General features: G+C 37.5%; 1 protein-coding gene across 3 annotated transcripts in view; it reads right to left on the reverse strand.

The window, feature by feature from the left end:
* Positions 1-21,321, reverse strand: part of ZNF451 (zinc finger protein 451) — a 90,950-nt gene that overhangs the window by 48,245 nt on the left and 21,384 nt on the right. For 2 of the 3 annotated variants that reach the window (XM_081245460.1, XM_081245459.1), the window contains exons 4-6: positions 14,689-14,814; positions 4,157-4,268; positions 229-379 (exon numbers count right to left, since the gene is read on the reverse strand). In XM_081245460.1, coding sequence (XP_081101586.1) covers positions 229-379; positions 4,157-4,268; positions 14,689-14,814 — 389 coding nt within the window. Of the gene's footprint in view, positions 1-228; positions 380-4,156; positions 4,269-14,687; positions 14,815-21,321 lie in introns of those variants that run through there. The other variant, XR_014016797.1, reaches the window with a different exon arrangement.

The raw sequence follows: 21,321 nt of genomic DNA on the forward strand, positions 1-21,321 counted from the left end.
AATGCAAAAAGGCTGGTCAGAATTTTATGAGACATATTAGGATTGAATATCACTAAAATAATCTGATTTCAAGCCTTCTAGGAAGCCTAAGAAATGTAAATTAGAAAAAATTATATCATAATAGCACAGAACAATGAGTTTGGAATATAAAGCTATAATCACAATGGCAGAGGTGCATCACGCTTTCATTTCATCTTCAGCATCCACTATTCTGAATATCACACTTACCTTTTCAAATGTCCTAAGAGAAGGTGCCCATTATCGAACTGCTTGTTACAGTGCATTATGGGACATGAAATTGGCTTCCCAGACACTTGTATTTGGCCTCCTCTTCGGAACGAACCTTTTGTTCCAGAATTAATTGTGCCTGTTTTGAGTCCTGCATCATTGGAATATAAATTCTTAAGTTTCTATTTCAGATACTTGTCCTTTGGACTGGTAATCAGAATTATGAAAAAACAATGAAAAACATGTGCAGCATCAACTGGGTGATCCTACTTGTAATTAGGTGTTTACAAACTTTCTTATAAAAGGTACAACAACCTACAAGTAAATAGCTATTTGGGACAAGGGAAGCCGTTAACATCCCCAAGTAACATTACCTGAGGAAAAAAACTGTTCCCTTAAGTTCAACAGCCAGGAAACATCAAAGATGGAATATATTAGAAAACCAGTTGCTCTACAGAACCCCTATTCCTGCCTCCCTTCTTTTCATTTATGCAAGTTGGCAAAGTTTTTTTCTTCTAATTCTTATTTTCTCTTTTAACTATCTTAAACACATCGTAAGGTTTAGTTATATTATAGAGGATCTGGGTTCTATGAATATTATGTCAAACAATGTAACTGGGAGGGCGGGAAGGAGTGAAGAGGACAGAGAGACAAGGAGAATGCCTGAATTATCCCTTTACCCTGGTCCATTCTTCATCCCTTTTCTTTCTTTATAATCTTGGTCTTAACAGTCACATAACTTTCTAGACTTAGCCAAATTTTCTTCCCAGGCAAACTCCCAATACATGTTACACAATGAAAAATTTAGAGTTATGTTGTATAAACAAAGAATTGTAAAAACTGCCAGGAGGATTCTAATATATACTCTAGATAGTTTATTATCTTTTATTATTATTTCTTGTAAATTGTTTCACTCAAATACCTTGAATATTTCATACAACAAAAAGCTGTGTATTTATCTTTATGGCAATTTCTACGAAGTCCCTAAGCATTTAACTAGAATAAATGTTATTCCTTTAATATCATCTAGTTAAGATCCCCAAATGGTTATATATGTTGAAGGTTCCCATGCTTTTCTGCTGTTTATGGGGGAAATGCCTCTATTAAATGCTGCCAAAATGCTTATAAATGTGTTCTACCAATAAACAACGACTAACATAGCATTAATCATATTAAAAGAGGCATTAACAACAATATACTTTTTTATCTTTAATTTTTAAATGCAGTCAGAATTATAATAATTTTTATTTACTGTCCATCCACATTCCAGGTGTTGCCTATTAAAACCTTTATTTAGCCAAACAGAGGTTCTGGATAAAAATCAAAGTGGAGAAAACAAGCCAGAAAGAAAATAAGCTTTATCTATGGAAAGGCAAAATACAGAGAGATTTAAACAGCTCTTTTCCTTAAATAGTACAGTGTTGTTTTTAAATTACTAAGTATTCAAATGTGTGGAAACTGGCCTAACTATAAAAGTCTATAAAAAATAAAAGATGGATTTCAAGTTTGAGTAATTATAAAGTACTCAAAGTATTTCTAATCAAAGAACTGAATTATAATGGTTGGATACTTTGGAACAGATTGAAGAAGTCCCTTAATGCTACTGAGAAGTAGAATCTCACTTTTTATAATTGACGAGAACAATGCCATCTCTATTCTCCCCAGCTCTCCTCTCCTCAAAGATCTCAGCATTCTCTGAAGCCCATGTGTGGAACGGCACCACACCAAGTATAGCCCAATGCTAAGGCAGCTGTGCTAGCAGAAGACCCCAGACTTCAGTGTTACGGAGTGGCAGGGACCAAGTACAAAGATAAAACAATCACATAAAAAGAGCATAACTAAAGACCTTAACTCAAGGCACAAGATTATCAGCCACCACTGAACCAGATGTCACCTGAAGTGACTGATACAATACCACATCTTGCAAAGAATCCTAAAGACACAGCTAAGTGACTCATTTGTTCCCCGAAATATATAAACAGATGCTCATGAATTCAATTTACAATGAACTAAAATATTCTGACAATCTGGAGGCCAGGGATTAGGCCTAAAGGGACATATTACTGGCCCAGCAATCATTCTAGACAAGACTTGAAAGTGTTAGATTCATGAGATGAACGATTTTTACAAAAGATCTTGTAGGGCTTCCCTGGTGGCGCAGTGGTTGAGAATCTGCCTGCTAATGCAGGGGACACGGGTTCGAGCCCTGGTCTGGGAAGATCCCACATGCCGCGGAGCAACTGGGCCCGTGAGCCACAATTACTGAGCCTGTGCGTCTGGAGCCTGTGCTCCGCCACAAGAGAGGCCCGCGCACCGCGATGAAGAGTGACCCCCACTTGCCACGACTACAGGAAGCCCTAGCACAGAAACAAAGACCCAACACAGCAAAAATAAATAAATTAATTAATTAAAAAAAAAAAAAAAAAGGAGCACAACCTTTGAAAAAAAAAAAAAAAAGATCTTGTAGATTGAGCCTGTAGTTCTAGCCCATTTTCCTATCAAAATCACGTAGGAATCTTCCCAAATCTACAGATGCCCTAGAATTATCTCTAGCGGTGAGGCCCAGACATGGGTATTTAAGACTCCCAGGTGATTCTGATGCAGCTAAGGACCATAATTTCTAAGTATTTTTCCTAAAGTAGGTCTGGAATGCCAAACAATTCTTTTCTTTAGTTGAATGACAGTCACATTTGGTACCCGAGTTCTAGGCTTCTTTTCTGTGTTCATATGCAAATCCTACAGCCCACTCTTGTATAATATTCAACCAATACTTATTGGACATCTTTATGCTGAGGCTTCTTCTTAGGCACTGACACTGAAAAGGATTAATAAGCCTTAGTCTCTGTCCCCACGGAGCATATAAATCTGGTAAAAGACACAGACACGTAAACTTATCAATGCAACTTAACAGGGAAGAAACTATTTGAGAGAAATGACTACAGCACTGTGGGATCAAAGACAGCTGAACAACCAAACTTATGTAGACTAAATAAACCTAGCAACTTCTAGTATTGAATGTTATCCGTAGGGCTAACCCAATAGGCAACTAAGAAGAATAAAAGAGGAAAGGGTATTTAAAAAGGAGGATGGGGCACGGTGGGAGTTTGCCAGGCACAAACACATTGGGAGATAAGAACAAAATACAGTTTCAGGGAGTGGCCAAGTGTTAAAATATCTACAAATTATTGGAATTATTTTAAAAGTGGCAATTTGATTCTATTCAAAGAAAAGCCCTCTGAAAACTACAGAATAAGACACCTAGGTTCAAAGTTGAGCACTGCATACATAGATATTTTTAAGACTTTTTGTAATTAAACTTTCTGCTGGATTAAATCCACAGCTAAGGTTTCTGTGGATATCCCAAGCCTTTAAGGGCTCAGTGGGTCTTCTACAAGACAAGCTAGAAAAGCTGCCATGGTGGCTCTTAAAAATTCTACCAAATTATCTGGTAGGAGGAAAACACTGCACAGTGACTCTTCCAGGAATTTCAGGTCTGCAAAGAGTTAGCAATGAAGAAGCTACCCACTGCTTTCCATGAGCCTCACACATGGACATTTCCTTAACAAAGTATCTACACAGGCTGCACTGACAAATAAGTAAATGCTAATCCTTTCCATCTCAGCTTAAATTCCACTTCCTTAGAGAAACCTGACCTCAAGTAACCTGTTACACGCCCTCCCATAGAGGGTAATAACTAGGAGACATAGGAATGAATAAATGATCAGCTCAAGGATTACTTATACTCAAAATACACTTTTGCCAAAGTAGGAAGACAACTGGTAAAGTAGGCCTTCTGTTAAGTATTACTGAACTAAATTTCAATACTTTATATACTTATTAGCAACTGAGTAAAACAGACACAATGCTTTAAGGCTTTAGGGAAGCTTGGTAATCTTATGTTCCACTCTGATCTCTAAAGAATACCTACCTGGCATTTTTAACCATTGGTCCACACACAGTCTCGCTGCTTCTGTATCAGAATGTCCTCGAATAAATTCCAATTCTTGTAACCCATGAGCATGTTGAAAATCTATTTTTTCCTAAAGATATTAAGAAAAAACTCAATTAACCTATGGTTACTAATCCGGTTTCCTTAAGAAAATGATTTTGTCACAACAGCGATCAGAAAATATTGATTATCCTTTATCCCTGTAACTCCACACCTAGAACTCTATCTTAAAGAGGTAAGTCAAACCAAAGGTTCATGCTCTAAGATGTTGATCCCAGTGTCATCTACATTTGCACAAAGTTTGCAACAAATTAATCTCCAACAATAGGGTACCATTTAAGTAAATTATGGTGTGTACATTTCATGAAAGTCATTAGAAACACTAACAAAACTTTTTCATTGAAGCAGAAATATACTTTTGATATCAAGTGGGTCACCAAATAGTATTAAACAAATAAGGCCAAATATAAACAAAGATTATTTCAAGCTATATGTAACTCTATCTGCAGAGAGGGAAAAGGCAGAAAATAAATATGATAAATGTCAATGGCTATCTCTGGAATGGAAATATGAATTATTATTTTCATCTTTAACCTTTTTTACATTTTCCTTCAAATTTTCCATATATAGTCTGAAGTATACAGAAGCCTATTAAATATTTGTTCAGTGAATAGTATAAGAGCAGACACACATTAGTACTTAAAATGTGCCAGTATAAAGCATCTATTGCGTCTAAATCAAAGGCTGGCAAACTTTTTCCATAAAAGGCCACAGTGTAAATATTTTAGGCTTTGCAGCCCATATAGTCTCTTTTGCAACTACTCAACTCTGCTGCTGCGGCATGAAAACAGCCATAGATAATATGTAAACAAATGGGCATGGCTATGTTCCAATAAAATTTTATTTATAAAAACAGGCAGTGGGCTAGTGCCAACCACTAAACTAGATGTTTTAGACTGTTATAGTCTCTAAATCTTTCTAGTTATGTTACTGATAAAGCTATTTGCATACTCTAATCATGCTGTATTTAACAAGTAACACTAATTAACCACTTACCACGTGCCAGGCACTATTCTAAAAGCATCTTAGATCTAATTCTCACAATAACTCTATGAGTTTGGTATATTATTGTTCCCATTTTATGATGGGAAAACTGAGGCACATGAAGGTCAAATAAATTGCACAAGGATAAATAACAATGCCAGGATTTAAGCTCTCATTCTCCAATCTGATTCTAGAATCCATTCACTTAACCAGTACAGTAAGTCCCCTACACACGAACCTTCAAGATGCGAGCTTTCAAAGATACGAATGTATGTTTGCATGTCCAGTCAAGTAAGTTAGTTCATGAGTCTGGCGTACATTGTCACATGTGTGCATACTCTACAACTGGTTGTGATTTTGTGTACTTTACTGTACAGTATTGTATAGAGTACGGTAGTACAGTATCTGTATTTCAAGTCCAGGATCTCCTCCAGTCAGTAACTCTTCTTGCCTGTTCACTCGATGCCAGCCCCTGTATGCCATCTGTTGTACTGTACTACTGTACTTTTCAAGGTGCTGTACTGTAAGATTTTAAATGTTTTCTTTATATTTTGTGTTTGCTTGTTTCTTACATATTATTTGTGTGAAAAGTATTATAAACCTATTACAGTACAGTACTATATAGCCGATTGTGTTAGTTGGGTACGTAGGCTAACTTTGTTGGACTTACGAACAAACTGGACTTATGAACGCGCTCTCAGAACGGAACTCGTTCATAAGTAGGGGACTTACTGTACAACATACTGTGTCTCAAAAAGGTTGTTAAAAAGAAATCACAAATCCACAAATGCTGGATTTGCAAGAAATAGACCAGAATATTGAATGACCTACTTATCACTATAATAGGATCTTCTATCAGCAAGGGTAAGTAGGGGGACAGGGAGATTCAAGATTTTACTCTGAAAAAAATCTTCTACACAACTTTGTTCTAAGTATGGCCATAGAATACTAATTTTCCAAAGATGTTAATATGCATTATATACATTTAAAAAAATTCTCTTAATCAAATTAAGTATAGAACCACTGGTTTCAATACAGAGTTCAAAAGGTCCCTTCTGTGCAGGACTTCCAAAACCTTGAAGTGCTAACACACATGTGATTTTCCTTACAGTGAATACACAGTATCCCAACTTGATGAGTCACCAAATTACTTTTTTTTTCTCAAAGTGTATCCTATAGGATCAGTGCTCTGGATAATATGCCATGGGAAACAAAATTAGTTTATCCAAAGAAAGTAATATGGCAAGGCTCTGGTAGACTATAAAGACATTTTCTTATGTACAAAATTAAACCATCTATCAGAGTTCCTTACAAAAATCTTTTAAAAAACACCTTAAAATAAATATAATTGAGATTAAATATTACTATATGCCAGCCAATAGCCTACTTATTTTAAACTACTGTCAGTAATTAAAAATAAGCAGGCTTTTTAAAAAGAAAGTTCTCTGGCATTTCTTACAATAGAATTTGAACTCTGTAGCCATACGTAGTCAATGATCAAAAAACATTGGCTGGCTAAAATCACCCCCAAATTAGTCATCCTTTTCCTGTCACCCAGCTATTTCCACACACATTAGGGGTACATCCCTTCATGCAAGTCATCTTAACTCCTGGAATATCAACAAGCAAAGCTGGTAACTGATCAACTAGTCAAGCACAACACATTATCTCTGAAAGTGATTTATCCAGTGAAGATTTTAACAAATTTTCTTTAAAACCTTTCCATCACAAAAGATGGGACAATCCACTCTAACAGTGAGACACCAACAATTCACAAAGGCCTAGAAGAGCTGGAAGACATTTTCTACTATATTTTTAGTCACAGTTAACACCTACTAAAATTCTGCAAGAATTAGTTTTACTTTAGTTTCATTATCTTCCTTTCAGGTAGTTTTGTTTTCTTTTTGTTTTCTGTCACCTAGTTTTAAAAAACAAGTTATATATAAGGAGAATCAAACAAGAAAAAAGTCATGAATGGATAGCAAAAAACGAGCTAAAGTATCTGTGTGAGTCAGTTTCTTTCGTAGAAAAGAATGAAATCTAGATAAATTTATTCTTTACAATTGGATAAACAAGAATTTCAAAGTTTAAAAAAACTTTCTCAAATGCTAAGGTGAAGTCTTTAATACAATGAATGAACATTTACATGGGTAAAAGCTGAAACTACCCTTGAGAAAAACCCTACCTGTCACAGTGACTAACAGATTCTGAACTCATCTCAAATGCTTTATTACCTATGTGGTGTTAACATATCTGTAACATCTGATCTGGGAAAAGAAGTGAGCATACTGAAAAAATGGGCAGAAAAGGGGGAAAACTTGCAAACCGCTCCTCTCTCAAAGAGACTTTGCCCACAACCCATAAATAACACACTTAACATAGTCTGGGGAAAGGATCTTCCTTAAAATTGAATAGTGTTTTTGTTGTCATTTGTTTCTCTGTATTTTTTTATTTCTTCTTTGATTTCTTCAGTTATCTCTTGGTTATTTAGTAGCGCACTGTTTGGCCTCTATGTATTTGTGTTTTTTACAGTTTATTTTTCTGTAATTAATTTCCAATCTCATAGCGTTGTGGTCAGAAAAGATGCTTGATACAATTTCAACTTCCTTAAATTTTCCAAGGCTTGATTTGTGACCTAAGATGTGATCTATCCTGGAGAATGTTCTGTGTGCACTTGAGAAGAAAGTGTATTCCACCACTTTCAGGTGGAATGTCCTATAAATAACAATTGAATCTATCTTGTCTACTGTGTCATTTAAAGCTTGTGTTTCCTATTTATTTATTTTTATTTTTTTTTCTTTTTGCGGTATGCGGGCCTCTCACTGTTGTGGCCTCTCCCGTTGCGGAGCACAGGCTCCGGATGTGCAGGCCCAGCGGCCATGGCTCACGGGCCCAGCCGCTCCGCGGCATATGGGATCCTCCCAGACCGGGGCACGAACCCGTATCCCCTGCATCGGCAGGCGGACTCTCAACCACTGCGCCACCAGGGAGGCCCCCTATTTATTTTCTGTTTGGATGATCTGTCCATTGGTCTAAGTGGGGTGCTAAAGTCCCCTACTATGAATGTGTTACTGTTGATTTCCCCTTTTATGGTTGTTAGCATTTGCCTTATGTATTGAGGTGCTCCTATGTTGGGTGCATAAATATTGATAATTGTTATATCTTCTTCTTAGACTGATCCCCTGATCATTATGTAGTGTCCTTCCTTATATCTTGTAACAGCCTTTATCTTAAAGTCTACTTTATCTGATACAAGTATTGCTACTCCAGCTTTCTTTTGATTTCCATTTGCATGGAATATCTTTTTCCACTCCTTCACTTTCAGTCTGTATAGTCCCTAGGTCTGAAGTGGGTCTCTTGTAGACAGCATATACATGGGTCTTGTTTTTGTATACATTCAGCCAGTCTGTGTCTTTTGGTTGGGGCCCTTAATCCATTTACATTCAAGGTTATTATCGATATGTAGGTTCCTATTACCATTTTCTTAATTGTTTTGGGTTTGTTTCTGTGGGTCTTTTTCTTCTCTTGTGCTTCCTGCCTAGAGAAGTTCCTTTAGCACTTGTTGTACAGCTGGTTCAGTGGTGCTGAATTCTCTTCCTTTTGCTTGTCTGTAAAACTTTTGATTTCTCTATTAGATCTGAACGATATCGTTGCTGGGTAAACGTAATCTTGGTTGTAGGGCTTTTTCTTTCATCACTTTAAGTATATCCTGCCACTCCCTTCTGGCCTGCAGAGTTTCTGCTGAAAAATCAGCTGATATCCTTATGGGGATTCCTTTGTATGTTATTCTTTGCTTTTCCCTTGCTGCCTTTAATATTTTTTCTTTGACTTTAATTTTTGTTAGTTTGATTAATATGTGTCTTGGTGTATTTCTCCTAGGGTTTACCCTCTATGGGACTCCGCACTTCCTGGACTTGGAGGACTATTTCCTTTCCCATGTTAGGGAAGTTTTTCACTATAATCTCTTTGAATATTTTCTCAGACCCTTTCTTTTTCTCTTCTTCTTCTGGGACCACTATAATGCGAATGTTGGTGTGTTTAGTGTTGTCCCAGAGGTCTCTGAGATTGTCTTCAATTCTTTTCATTCTTTTTGTTTTCTTCTGCTCCTTGGCAGTTACTTCCACCAATCTACCTTCCAGCTCACTTATTCATTCTTCTGCCTCAGTTATTCTGTTACTGATTCCTTCTAGTGTATTTTTCATTTCAGTTATTGTGTTGTTCATCTATGTTTGTTTTTTCTTTAGTTCTTCTAGATATTTGTTAAACATTTCTTGCATTTTCTCAATCCGTGCCTCCATTCTATTTCCAAGATTCCGGATAATCTTTACTATCATTACACTGAGGTCTTTTTCAGGTAGGATGCCTATTTCCTCTTCAGTTATTTGGTCTTGTAGGTTTTTACTTGCTCTTTAATGTGTGACACGTTTTTTGTCATCTCTTTTATTTATTTATTTTTTTGATGGGTGGGACTGTGTTCCTGTCTTAGAAGTTGTTTGGCCTAAGGCTTCTAGCACTGGAATTTTCAGGCTGTTAGGCAGAGCTCGGTCTTCATGCTGAGATGAGGACCGCTGGGAGACCTCACTCTGATGAATATTCCCTGGGGTCTGAGGTCCTCTGTTAGCCCAGTAGTTCAGATTCAGAGGCCCAAAACCTATGGGACACAGCAAAAGCAGTTCTACGAGGGAAATTTATAGCAATTCAAGCTCACCTCAAGAAAGAAGAAAAATCTCAAACGATCTAACCCTACACCTAAAGCAACTAGAGAAAGAAGAATGAAGAAAACTCAAAGTCAGTAGAAGGGAAGAAATCATAAAGATCAGAGAAGAAATAAATGAAATAGAAATGAAGAAAACAGTAGCAAAGAATAATCAAACTAAAAGCTGGTTCTTTGAGAAGATAAACAAAATTGATAAACCTTTAGCCAGACTCATCCAAAAAAAGGGGGGGGGGACACAAATCAATAAAATTAGAAACAAAAAAGGAGAAAACACAACTGACACCGCAGAAATACAAAGGATTATAAGAGACTAGTACAAACAACTATATGCCAATAAAATGGACAACCATGAAAAATGGACAAATTCTTGGAAAGGTACAATATTCCAAGACTGAACGAGGAAGAATTAGAAAATATAAGCAGACCTATCACAAGGAATGAAATTGAAACTGTAATTAAAAATCTTCCAACAAACAAAGGTCCAGGACCAGATGGCTTCACAGGCAAATTCTATCAAATATTTAAAGAAGAGCTAACACCGATCCTTCTCAAACTCTTCCAAAAAACCGCAGAGGGACAAACACTCCCAAATTCGTTCTACAAGGCCACCATCACCCTGATACCAAAACCTGACAAAGATGTCACAAAAAAAGAAAATTACAGACCAATATCACTGATGAACATAGATGCAAAAATCCCCAACAAAATACTACAAACAGAATCCAACAGCACATTAAAAGGATCATACACCATGATCAAGTGGGATTTATCCCAGGAATGCAAGGATTCATCAATATATGCACATCAATCAATGTGATACACCATATTAACAAATTAAGGAATAAAAACCATATGGTCATCTCAATAGATGCAGAGAAAGCTTTTGACAAAATTCAATACCCATTTATGATAAAAACTCTCCAGAAAATGGGCATAGAGGGAACCTACCCCAACATAATTAAGGCCATGTATGACAAACCCACAGCAAACATCATTCTCAATGGTGAAAAACTGAAAGCATTTCCACTAAGATCAGGAACAAGACAAGGATGTCCACTCTTGCCACTCTATTCAACATAGTTTTGGAAGTCCTAGCCATGGCAATAAGAGAAGGAAAAGAAATAAAAGGAATACAAATTGGAAAAAAAGAAGTAAAACTGTCACTGTTTACAAATGACATGATACTATATATAGAAAATCCTAAAGATGCCACCAGAAAACTACTAGAACTAATCAATGAATTTGGTAAGGTTGCAGGATACAAAATTAATGCACAGAAATCTCTTGCATTACTATACGCTAACAAAAAATCAGAAAGAGAAATTAAGGAAACAATCCCATTTACCATAGCAACAAAAAGAATAAAATACCTAAGAATAAACTTACCTACGGAGGCAAAAGACCTATACTCAGAAAACTATAAAACACTGATTAAAGAAATCAAAGATGACATAAACAGATGGAGAAATATACCATGTTCTTGGATTGGAAGAATCAGTATTGTGAAAATGACTATACTACCCAAAGCAATCTACAGATTCAGTGCAATCCCTATCAAACTACCAATGGCATTCTTCACAGAATTAGAACAAAATATTTCACAATTTGTATGGAAACACAAAAGACCCCAAATAGCCAAAGCAATCTTGAGAAAGAAAAACAGAGCTAGAGGAATCAGGCTCCCCGACTTCAAACTATACTACAAAGCTACAGTAGTCAAAACATTATGGTACTGGCAAAAAAATAGAAATACAGATCAATGGAACAGGACAGAAGCCCAGAGATAAACCCATGCACAATATGGTCACCTAATTTATGACAAAGGAGGCAAGAACAATACAATGGTGAAAAGACAGCCTCTTCAATAAGTGGGGCTGGGAAAACTGGACAGCTACATGTAAAAGAATGAAATTAGAACAATACTGAACACCACATACAAAAATAAACTCAAAACGGATTAAAGACCTAATGTAAGAGCAGACACTATAAAGCTCTTAGAGAAAAACATAGGAAAAACACTCTGAAATAAACCACAGCAAGATCTTGTTTGACCCACCTCCTACAGTAATGAAAATAAAAACAAAAATAAACAAATGGGACCGAATTAAACTTAAAAGCTTTTGCACAGCAAAGGAAACCAAAAACAAGACGAAAAGACAACCCTCAGAATGGGAGAAAATATTTGCAAATGAAGCAACGGACAAAGGATTAATCTCCAAAATATATAAACAGCTCATGCAGCTCAATATTAAAAAAGCAAACAACCCAATCAAAAAATGGGCAGAAGACCTAAATAGACATTTCACCAAAGAAGACATACAGATGGCAAAGAGGCACATGAATAGATGCTCAACATCACTAATTATTAGAGAAATGCAGATCAAAACTACAATGAGGTATCACCTCATATGAGTCAGAACGGCCATCATCAAAAAATCTACAAACAATAAATGTTGGAGAGGGTGTGGAGAAAAGCGAACCCTTTTGCACTGTTGGTGGGAATGTAAATTGATACAGCCACTATGGAGAAGAGCATGGAGGGTCTGTAAAAAAAAACTAAAAATAGAATTACCATATGACCCAGCAATCCCTCTACTGGGCATACACCCTGAGAAAACCATAATTCAAAAAGACACATGTACTCCAATGTGCATTGCAGCACTATTTACAATCGTCAGAACATGGAGACAACCTAAATGTCCAATGATAGATGAATGGATAAAGAAGTTGTGGTATGCATATACAATGGAATATTACTCAGCCATAAAAAGGAACAAAAATGGGTCATTTTTAGAGATGTGGATGGACCTAGAGTCTGTTATACGGAGTGAAGTAAGCCAGAAAGAGAAAAACAAATACTGTATATTAACGCATATTACGTGGAATCTAAAAATGGTACAGAGGAACCTATTTGTAGGGCAGGAATAGAGATTGTGAGAATGGACTTGTGGACACAGTGGGGGGAACAGGAGGGTGGGACGAATTGAGAGATTAGGTTTGACATAAATATACTACCATGTGTAAAATACATAGCTAGTGGGAACCTACTGTATAGCACAGGGAGCTCCTCTTGGTGCTCTGTGATGACCTAAATGGGTGGGTGGGAGGGAGGTCCGAGAGGGAGGGGAAACAGGTATACACATAGCTGATTCACTTCATCGTACAGCAGAAATTAACACAACATTGTAAAGCAATTTTGCTCCAAAAAAAAAAGATTTGATCATAATGAAACTAACACAACACTGTAAATCAACTACACTCCAGTAAAAATTAAAAAAAAAAAATTGAATAGTGTCTCTACTAGGAAAGAAAGAATCTTTTAAAAAGTATCACTAATTTGGGCTTCCCTGGTGGCGCAGTGGTTAAGAATCCACCTGCCAATGCAGGGGACACGGGTTCAAGCCCTAGTCCAGGAGGATCCCACATGCCGCGGAACAACTAAGCCCGTGCTCTACAACTACTGAGCCTGCACTCTAGAGCCCGCAAGCCACAACTACTGAGCCCGTGTGCCACAACTACTGAAGCCTGTGCGCCTAGAACCTGTGCTCCGCAACAAGAGAAGCCACTGCAATGAGAAGCTCGCGCACCGCAACAAAGAGTAGACACCACTCGCCACAACTAGAGAAAGCCCACGTGCAGCAACGAAGACCCAACACAACCAAAAATAAAAAAAAGTATCACTGATGTATTAAGCATTTTAAACATACAATTAGAATACTATGCTCTAATTTAACTGGTATTACATTATAAAGTTTAAAGTCCCCAAACAAAGCTACTTCTAAATTTAAAGAAGACTAATGTATTCTACATTAGATTAGGAGATACTAAAACAGAGGCAACAGAAATATATAAATTCCTTTATAATAAGCAATGGAACAAGGAATCAAAAACATACAACGTAAAATTATGCCATGATTTCTATTTCCATTTTTAAACTCCCAGTAGGATTTTTTTTTTACCCAACTTGCCAACATTCTACTCCTAACAGACATTTGGCAATATTGGGGGAGTTCTTTAAGGTAATTTCATTTGGTGCCTTCTAAAGCAAGTCAAGGGACTTCCCTGGCGGTCCAGTGGTTAAGACTTCGCCTTCCAATGCAGGGGGTGCGGGTTCGATCCCTGATTGAGGAGCTAAGATCCTACATGCCTCATGGCCAAAAAACCAAAACATAAAACAGAAGGAATATTATAACAAATTCAGTAAAGACTTTAAAAATGGTCCACATCAAAAAAAAATCTTAAAAAAATAAATAAAGCAAGTCAAGGTTTTAAAAGGTTTATATCATGCAAGAGTCTAAATTAGGCTTCATTTTCCACGTAGTAGCTCTTCTACCACACTAATTCAATAATCTGAAGGGAGAGGCTGAAGTGAAAGTGGTCTGGCTCTACTTAGTAGAAAATAACCTTTCAACAGCTTATATCTACAGAAGCCCTAATAAACTGTGATAAAGTAACTAGAAACCCTTAACTGCTCACCAGCTTAAGGAATCCCATGATTTTTAATTCCCAAAAGTAAAGTCCACTTAATTCTATTTTTTCTTTTTTTGTCTGTATACATATATGAGTAGAATCCAACAAACAAAAACAGATGTAAAAGGCCGTCATGAATTACTACTAACTCAGTGAGCTATGTAGACTTCATGCTGAACTTGGATCCAATTATACATTTTTTGATTACACAAGCACCTCTTTAACTTTCTTATAAACAACTCTATAATCTGGTAAAATATCAATTAAAACAGCCACATACCCTGAATGCTCTATTCTTCTCTTCTTTCTGCTGTTTCTCCACTTCGACATGGCGGGCTAGACGAGCCAGAGTCAAGGCGACTTTATCCTTCTGATGGTCAATATGGTCTTTATGCTTAATGTTATCCTATAATTGAAAAAACAAGTTTCATTCCTTCTAGTTAACAAAATTAGCTTTGGAATAACATATATCCACTTACCAAAGAGTTACTGTACTAAAGAAGTATGGATACCAATGGGGGAAAGAGGCTGGGGGTGTGTGATGAATTGGGAGATTTATACACTAATATGTATAAAATGGATAACTAATAAGAACCTGCTGTATAAAAAAATAAATAAAATAAAATTCAAAAATTCAAAAAAAAGAACTATTTACTTCTTCTTAATTTAATTTTTATTTTATATTGGAGTATAGTTGATCTACAATGTTGTGTTAGTTTCAGGTGTACAATAAAGTGGTTCATTTATATTGATACATATAGTCATTCTTTTTCAGATTATTTTCCCCCACAGGTTATTACAGAATATTGAGTACAGTTCCCTGTGCTATACAGTGGGTCCTTGTTGATTAAGGAACTAATTACTTTTATCATTATCAAATTTCTAAGAACCTGTCTTGTTTGTTTTATATTTTTAAATTGTGGTATTTTGTAGGACAGCCAGTCACCCACCAGCATCTTTGTTTTTTGAAAAGTTACATAACCTATTAATCATCCTTATCTACTTTATAATCATCTGGATATTGAAAAGTTTGGCACTGCTTTGCTCTGAGCCTATAAGGTAATGCCAAGCCATTGGTCCACCCCCTAAAAGTCTAATAGCACCAACCCCCTTGGTTCCGGCTTTTCAGCAATTCCTGGACAGTATTTACATAAGAAAAATTATTGATTAAAAAGAATAGCTCTTACTTCTGTTTTCTGGCTCAACATTTAAGGAATGAGCTTAGAAGTCACCACTCCATCCTAACAAGTAAAAAGCTTGAAACAAACTGTAAAATTAACAGCCTCTCTTAGACCCACCATAGAAGTGAGGTCACAGTGTAAGTGACTGATGCAAAAATGGGAGAGACAGAGGGGCAGATACAGAGAATCACAACTGAGTGGAGGAGGAACCCACAGGTGGAAACCTCAGCGGGACCACTGCTGGGGAGGAAAACCTGAACTGTAACTGACCAAGTGCTGGAAGCTCAGTGTGGACAAGTATTAACAAGACTTAAACTCCAGGGGGACCCAGTCAAGGAGGGGGACCTTACTCTTTTTGCGAGTTTACCTTCAGAAGCTCTACCAGGTTCTCACAGTGACGACTGGAGAAAAATCCCACCATGTTTCCAGCAGGGGGAGAAGAAAAGTAAGCATTTCGAAATATGTCAGAGCGTTGTCCTTAAGGATGCCTGGCCTCAAGTGAAACTACTTCAAGAGAGCCTGACCGACCTGGGAGACGGGAAATAGGCCATTTCAGGCCACTGCAGCTACCCTCCCAGGTGAGGGGAAGGCCTGAGAAGCACCGCCGGGGTTCCCAGTCCAGGCGCACAGGCTCTCCAAGGCTGAGACCAGTCACACAGAGCACCAGCCTTACCACACATCACTAAAGGCCTGTTTACCAAACTTCCCTTGACCCACGACGGCACGTCCAACTTTCAAAGAGAAAATTACAAGGATACCAAAGGGCAAAAAACACAGTTTGAAGAGTCAGAGCGAGCAAAGAATGGTAGACCTGGCAAAGATGCTGGAATTATCAGACCAGGAATTTAAAACCACCATGATCACTATGCTGAGGGCTCTGATGGAAAAAATAGACAACTTGTAAGAACAGATGTGTAATCTAAGAGAGATGGAAATCCTAAGAGACAACCAGAAAGAAATCAGAGATCAAAAACACCACAACAGAAATGAACAATGCCTTTCATGACTCACCAGCAGACTGTACACCACCAAGGAAAGAATCTGCATGCCTGAGAATATGTCAACAGAAACTTCCAAAACTGGAAGACAAAGAGAAAAAAGACCGAAAAAAAAAAAAAAAAACAGAATATCCAAAAACTGTTACAAAAGATGTATGCATAATGGGAATACCAGGGGAAGAAAGAGAGAAAGGAACAGATGAACTATTTGACGCAATAACGACCAATAATTTCCCCAAATTAATGTCACACACCAAACCACAAATCAAGGAAGAAATAAAACCCTCTTTCTTTGCAGATGAAATGTTCTTCCTAAGAAAAACAACATGCAAATAAACCAAACAGTAGTTAGGAGTGAAGTAACCTGTGTTATGAGATATTTATAACAGCTTTATTCATAAACTTTATTTGTAACAGCTTTATTCATAAGCAACAAAGCACCTTTAGTAGGTTAATGGATAAATAAACTGTATACATCCAGATGATGGAATATTATTCAGTGCTAAAAAGAAATGAGCCACCAAGCCATGAAAAAACATGGAGGAAAACCTAAATACATATTACTAAATGAAAAGTAGCCAATCTGAAAAGGCTATTTACTGTATGGTTCCAACTATATGGCATCCTAGAAAAGGCAAAACTATGGTGACAGTAAAAAAAGATCAGTGGTTGCCAGGGGTTAGGGGAGAGGGAGGGATGAACTGGCAGGGCACAGAGGATTTTTAGGCTAGGAAATCTATTCTATATGACACTATAAACGTAGATACCTTATTACATTTGTCCAAATGCATAGAACGTACAGCACCAAGAGTGAACCCTAATGCAAACTACAGACTTTGGGTGATAACGTGTCACCACAGGCTCACTGATTATTCCCAATGTACTACTATGTTGGGGGCAGTTGATAATGGGGGAAGCTTAATTGAGGGGTGGGGAGGTATATGGGAGACCTCTTCCTTTTTTTTTTTTTTTGCTGTGAACCTAAAACTTTTCTAAAACATAAACTCTATTAAAAATGTTTTTCTAGGGCTTCCCTGGTGGCACAGTGGTTGAGAATCTGCCTGCCAATGCAGGGGACATGGGTTCGAGCCCTGGTCTGGGAAGATCCCACATGCCGCGGAGCAACTGGGCCCGTGAGCCACAATTACTGAGCCTGCGCGTCTGGAGCCTGTGCTCCGCAACAAGAGAGGCCGCGACAGTGAGAGGCCCGCGCACTGCGATGAAGAGTGGCCCCCACTTGCCACAACTAGAGAAAGCCCTCGCACAGAAACGAAGACCCAACACAGCCATAAATAAATAATAAATAAATTTAAATCATATGGGCTTCTATTAAAAAAAAAATCTTTTTCTAGGGACTTCCCTCGTGGTCTAGTGGGTAAGACTCCACGCTTCCAATGCAGGGGGCCAGGGTTCGACCCCTGGTCGGGGAACTAGATCTCGCGTGCGGCAACTAAGAGTCCGCATGCCATAACGAAGATCCCGCAAGTCACAACTAAGACCTGGCGCAGCATGCATGCATAAATAAATAAATAAATAAATAAATTTTAAAATGTTTTTCTACCAGAAAGATTGTGTTACTAACTAAAATATATCCCTTTTTAGGCAAATCAATCATATATGTACAACCCAAATTTTATCTAAATTGGGATAGAGTTGCATCAACCAAATCAAACAGCAGGTGTGATTTTCCAAGTACACAGAAGTTCCACTGAAGTGAGCATATATAACAAGGCAGAGGTGGTATTTTTAGTACAAGGTTACATCACTGCAGTAAAGAATGTTCACAGGATCACTTTGGGTAAAAGTAGTCCCAAACTAAATTTCTGACCACTTGGCCAGCCTATACCACTGCACCAGGTAGTAGGTGGCATCTTACCAACTTCAAAATGTCCTTTTACAAGTCATAGGACAATGCAGCTTATTAAAAATGATAGTCATAAAAATTCATTTATCTGAGCTCTGATCCTGAGATAAGTTTATCTCTTTGTCTTAAAAGCAAATGAAATTTACTCTTTGGGAAGATAAAAAATTAATCTCTTTAAAATGTGGGTACTACCTTGAGAAGGAAATGTAGAGTAGATTCTAAAAGAATTTTTAATTTAAACAAGTTAACAGTATTTAAACATGGACCTAGAGTGTGTTAGTTTTCCGGACAGAGATGACATTTTATTTAAGTTTTAAACGCTAGCAAAAGTCATGCTTGGAAGGCCAGGTAAACCAAGGTCATGTTAACACATGAGGTAGACGAGGTGCAAACTAGGATTTACTGACAAAATATGTTGTTGTGTCACAACTATGTGAATATTCTGGAGACAGGAAGAAGGCCATGTTTTGGGTTAATTAAGGTTAATTAAGGTAATTAAGGTAATCCTAACCCAGGAAGAGTTACCTTGAATTGATGGTTCCACTATCATTTTACTTTTTCCCAAACCACGACAAAATAACCATTCTGAATTACTTCTCAAGTTACACTCATTCAGGAAAACTTTACATAATATTTATTCTTCTTAAAGTTTACATTAAAGCACAAGTAATGATCCTCTGATTTACACTGTAAATATAAACTCTGGATGCAAAGCTAAATGAAAACAAATGCCAGAAATACAGCAATTATATATCCTATAGGAAAAAGTTTTAGTAATCCACTAGTCAAAATATAAGTATGCTCCTAAAACTTTACTCCCTTCAAGCTATACACATATGCTAGGAAGATAAATTATTTAGCCCTTTAATCAACATTTAAACTTTTGTTTGGATCTCTTCAACTTCATTCTAAAATTAATCTCTAGCCCTAGAACTTTACCTTTTAAAGATCAAGTAAGGGGCTTCCCTGGTGGCGCAGTGGTTGAGACTCCGCCTGCCGATGCAGCGGACACGGGTTCGTGCCCCGGTCCGGGAAGATCCCACATGCCACGGAGCGACTGGGCCCGTGAGCCATGGCCGCTGAGCCTGTGTGTCCGGAGCCTGTGCTCCGCAACGGGAGAGGCCACAGCAGTGAGAGGCCCACGTACCGCAAAAAAAAAAAAAAAAAGATCAAGTAAGTATAACCTGTTGGTATTATTAAGTTGTTAAAATTATTTTTCTTATATTTAGCTATCAGTAGCCTGTTGTCTTTTATTTAACTATATGGTTATGTCAATAACAGGATTACTTATGTTATTTCCAATTAATTCTGCTGATCTGTTTATTAACTTTCATGACTTTGAAGGGCTCAAAAGACCTTATGGTCCTGATGCTGAAAACAAAAGGCATTCAGAATTGTGTTTGGTCTCCTTCTCCTTCCCCTTCCCCTCTAAGGTGGGTTCGTTTCCAGAAAAAAAAAAGAAAAAAAGAACTCTGGCTACCTACATTGAAAGCAGAAAAGCAGATCTGAAAGACAATCAGTTGGGAGTAGATGAAAAGAAACGGTAGCTAGAGAAAGGAAGAACTTCAACTTTGAAATCTTTGCCATTTAAAAATGACAAAATGGAAGTACTTTAAACAAGAATGTGTTAAAGAGGAAAGAAATTAAGCATGTGCAGCAGGGTGATATTCATTTGATATTTTTCCATCACAAACTTGGGTTTGGGGATCAAGGTTGCTGGTTAAAGCCAGGCATGAGTAATAGGTTATCTATGAACACTCACTCTCTCCAGAAAGCCAAGTCCCTGGGATTTCCATTGTTAGTGATCCAGAAAGAGGGCTGGCCTCAGATCTCACTGAATTACATTCTTCTGTGGTTCTGGAAGAACATATCGGCATTGGAAAAACAGAGGGATCATTGATATTAAAATGCATGTTAGCGATTTAACCCATTAGGTCACAGAAGGCCTTATTTTGCACAGAAGTTTAACTGTTAATTCAAAGAATCAACATGTTCAGAAATAAATTTTAACTGATCAGAACACGGGGGGAAAACTTACTGCAGGCCACCTTGTTACTGACCCAACTGCAGAACCAAAGCTACAGTACTGTCAGAATATGGGCAGAAAGTGAACTGATTTCAGGCTACATGAAAATGTCTTAAATGTTTCCTGTAGAACTAAGATGAAAAGGGGCCAATATATCTTTCAGTTTGCGAATTTCCACCATTCTGTTAGTGCCACAATGCTGAATTGTAATTTAATGTGAAATCACAAAATTCCAGGACTCTTCTTAGGCTAGATTTGCCTATCTCCCCCAAAGCCTATAGTCTAAAGAAGCTTTTAGGCCCTTGGAGTTTTTCTAAGGAAGGTCAGGCTTTCAGATATGTAACTTCTCAAACTAGAAATGGAATTGGCTCCCAATGGTAAGAATAATGGGCTCTCAGTTTCATTTCGAATGTTAGCAGCTACAGATCTTCAGTCATCCTTCTTGAAGCACTTGTTGTGATTACCCTGGATTAACTTCTATATTAAATACTACTAAAGAGTAATATTAAAGAGTCCACAATGATAGCAAATGACCAGCAAGAAAGTGTAACCGCTCAGTTATCTGGGGGGAGAAGCATAGGAAAGGGAAGTCCTAAGAAATATATTGGGGAGGGGAGAGTCTCTATTTCCCTCTCTCCCTCTCTCCCTCTCTCTCTCTCTCTCTATATATATATATTATTTTGGCTGTGCCACATGGCATGCAGGGTCTTAGTTCCCTGGCCAGGGATCAAACCCGCACCCCCTGAAGTGGTAGCATGGAGTCTTAACCACTGGACTACCAGGGAAGTCCCTATTTGCCAATATTTTAGATCACTTCTCTGAGTCAGTTTTTCTTCCATACCCA

The sequence above is a fragment of the Mesoplodon bidens genome (assembly GCF_964165515.1).
Source record: "Mesoplodon bidens genome assembly, chromosome: 10".
Classification (NCBI taxonomy): Eukaryota; Metazoa; Chordata; class Mammalia; order Artiodactyla; family Ziphiidae; genus Mesoplodon; species Mesoplodon bidens.